Source organism: Solanum stenotomum, chromosome 1 (genome assembly GCF_019186545.1).
Source record: "Solanum stenotomum isolate F172 chromosome 1, ASM1918654v1, whole genome shotgun sequence".
NCBI lineage: Eukaryota > Viridiplantae > Streptophyta > Magnoliopsida > Solanales > Solanaceae > Solanum > Solanum stenotomum.
This window is the reverse complement of record NC_064282.1, coordinates 55,003,740-55,006,883: the sequence shown is the minus strand read 5'-3', so window position 1 is coordinate 55,006,883 and position 3,144 is coordinate 55,003,740. Positions and strand designations below refer to the sequence as shown.

Here is a 3,144-nt window from a genome sequence, read left to right as displayed (position 1 = left end):
ATAGTACAAAGGATAATCAAAGTTAGCAATCAATGTTTGCAGTGAGCAAGATGAGAAAACTAACAAACAAAGAAATGAAAGCTTGAATACTACAAAGGATTAAGGATGAGGGTTCATATGCTAAATATTTGATTAATAAACAAATATAATAGGATTCAAACTGTGATTAAAACATTCAAACTTAACCAGACAGATCAACTTATACTACAACAGATCACAAACGGATAAGCCCCATGGCCCAAATACACAGCAGGTTACAAGACAGTAAGCTGAGGAAAACAAGAAGAAACTAACAAGAGATAGAGAGATTTTAGGGAGAAAAAAGGGACTTGGGCAGATTCACTACTAATTATTTATATCTGAGTAAAGTGAGAACATAAATCGTCATTAGAAACCAATAGGCATTTCAACACTTGAAACAAATGAAAACAGTGTAGGCAATGAGAGAAACAACAACGGCGTAATATATTTGAAAGCTAAAATTGATAAAACTAATCATGTTCAAGTCGAAGCAAGCAAAAACCAAAACTTTATCCAAAAACAAAGAATTCTAATATTTATGCAACTATCGTAACGAAAGGTAACCAAGTGTTCCTCCTTGGAGAAACTCGAATTGGTACCAACAACCCAAAGACTCTTGCAAAATCCAAAAGTGAGTATTAGAAATAAACAATCAACTAAAAAACAAGCACATTGAAAACAGAGGTAGCAATTGATCAAGAAAACTGGAAAATCAAATAATAAACTAAAAAGAAATACTAATAAGAACAGAGAGTGAACAATCAGTTATATTATAAACGCAGCAATGAAAGCTAGAAAAGCAGCAACTCCAAACCAGAAAAACAGAACAAAAGCTAAAACAACAAAAGATGGATTCCAGATTTATGCTAAAATGATACATAAACTAAACCAGATTGCTATCTATACAAACAAATAAACAACAACTCCAAATAACGTATTCAGACTGTAATGACAAAGAATTGACATTTTTTAAATAAGAGATGTAACCCATTTAGACATTCATACCAAAAGTAAACAAAACTCAAGCTAAAAGAATAATAGATCTTACTCAACTATTATGATAATCGACCATAAAACTCCTACGTCTGCCTGAAGACAGAATCGACATTAACAAGCAAATAAAGAACTTGGTACTTGAAAACATGACAGACATACCCATTTGAAAACTGTCGACTGAATTAACAATTTTGCAATGCACTAAAGAACAAAAGAAAGCAAACTGTGAAGAAAAAGTTCGAACTCTTAATAGAACAGCTTGCATACTATTTTCATGGCTTACTAACCAAATCACTTTAAATATATTAAACCCGAGAAAAGTTAAATGATCATGTTGATACAGAGCAGCTAAAAGTCTAGAATATCATACTGCTCTCGACGTTGAATATCACATCAAACAAAGAAATATATCTGTGCTGAAATAACATTTATTTCCTGGAATTTAACTAGACAGGTTTTAAGTTATCAAACCACTCTTAGAAGCACACCCTGCTGATAATATAAGGACCTATTTCAGCATACCCGGCCTTTACTGTACACATCTGCAAACCAAGTAGAAGTTGGGAATGAGACGTAGTTAATTAAATGATAGATTGATTAGTAAAAGAAAGCAAAAAGAAACAAACTTTTTGGAAAGTACTGAGGGAGGCTAGAATTGATCCTCCTATTCAGGTGCTATACTTCCTCTCAGGTGGTGCAATCACCTTGATTTTCATGTGGCTCGGAGCAAGTGCAGTAATTTCCTTGCTCATACGTTCTTCTATGCCAGGGAACATAGTTGAGCCACCACTAAGCACAATGTTTGCAAATAAATCTTTTTTAATATCAATATCGCATCTCATGATTGAGTTGTAGGCTTTGTCATGAATTCTTGTCGCTTCCATTCCAACCAATGATGGTTGAAAGAGGACTTCAGGGCAGCGGAATGTCTCAGCACCAATATTAACGACTTCTCCACCAGAAAGCTTATAGCCTTTCTCAATTGATTTTGAGAATTTTTTTGCCTTTTCAATCTCCTGTTCATAATCCAGTGAAACATAAGCAATCGTCTCTTTCATATCACGAAGTATATCTATATCTCTTTCCCAACCGTTAAATACATAAAGACCATCCTTGACAAACTTGACTGAAGAGATACCATGTAAGATCATGACCACCAAGATCTAACCGTGAGATAGCATGAGGAAGTACGTGTCCTTCATAGACAGGGACAGTGTGGGTCACAGAATAACCAGAATCAAGCACAATACCTTGTTGAAAAAACAACAAACGAAATTAGTGTGACTGACTAAAACAGTAGAGAACCAGCCTATATTGGCATTAAAATTTGCTATTTACCAGTTGTACGACCATTAGGTAACTGACAAAGAACGGCTTGGCTTGCAACATACATAGCTGGAACATTGAATGTCTCAAACATGATTTGAGTCGTTTTCTCTCGGTTTGCCTTGGGGTTAGATGGTGCCTCAGTCAGAAGAATGGGATGCTCCTCAAGAGCGACACCAAGTTCATTGTAAAATGTGTGATGCCAGAGATTCTCCATATCATTCCAGTTTCTTACAATGCCCTGTTCAATGGGATATTTCAGAACCAAAAGACCCCTTAATACCAGAGCTTCATCACCAACATAGGTATGCTTTAGTTCCATTTTGGAATGATGAGGACAACCAACTATACTTCTGATAACTGCCCTTGGAGAATCATCCCCAGCAAAGCCAGCCTAAAGAAACGAAGCACACAGTTAACACCAAACATGGAGCTGAAATTGCAACCACTTTATTTCTAACTAACCTTGGTCATTCGAGTTCCGTTATGAATAACCAGTGTTTGAAGAATATCCATCCCATCATCCATCTTGTAAGGATATCAAATATTCATTTTGCAAGTAGAATCTGGGTGAGACATCACTTGTACAAATCAGAGTTAATAAAATTGGATATATTTCATAAGATCAGCTCAGTCTGCACAAATTTTCCATTTCTCCTTATAGATTTCTTCATACAAAGGAGATTTAACAAGTTATATATACACACACGTATCTAAGAAACTTTACCTATATAGGCAGAACATGAAATCTATCAAACCTAAATTTCAAACAGAAACAATAAGAAATACAAAGTACCTTTA

The 3,144-nt window shown here is 35.1% G+C and overlaps 1 protein-coding gene across 1 annotated transcript; it reads right to left on the bottom strand.

Moving 5' to 3' along the window:
* Window positions 1–1,685: 1,685 nt before the first annotated feature.
* On the bottom strand, window positions 1,686–2,871 carry LOC125853820 (actin-7-like). Its single transcript, XM_049533576.1, has 4 exons — window positions 2,809–2,871; window positions 2,356–2,737; window positions 2,145–2,267; window positions 1,686–2,095 (listed from the first exon to the last, which is right to left on the bottom strand). The coding sequence occupies exons 1-4, from the start codon at window positions 2,869–2,871 to the stop codon at window positions 1,686–1,688; spliced, it is 978 nt and encodes a 325-aa protein (XP_049389533.1).
* Window positions 2,872–3,144: the final 273 nt, after the last annotated feature.

What these genes read in the sequence shown, in the direction of transcription:
- LOC125853820 (XM_049533576.1), bottom strand. Translation starts at nt 2,871, where the DNA reads ATGGATGATGGGATGGATATTCTTCAAACACTGGTTATTCATAACGGA. An exon ending in ACCTAATGGTCGTACAACTG is followed by an intron (nt 2,268 to 2,355) that starts GTAAATAGCAAA and finishes TTTTTCAACAAG; the next exon opens with GTATTGTGCTTGATTCTGGT. An exon ending in TCTTACATGGTATCTCTTCA is followed by an intron (nt 2,096 to 2,144) that starts GTCAAGTTTGTC and finishes GTTGGGAAAGAG; the next exon opens with ATATAGATATACTTCGTGAT.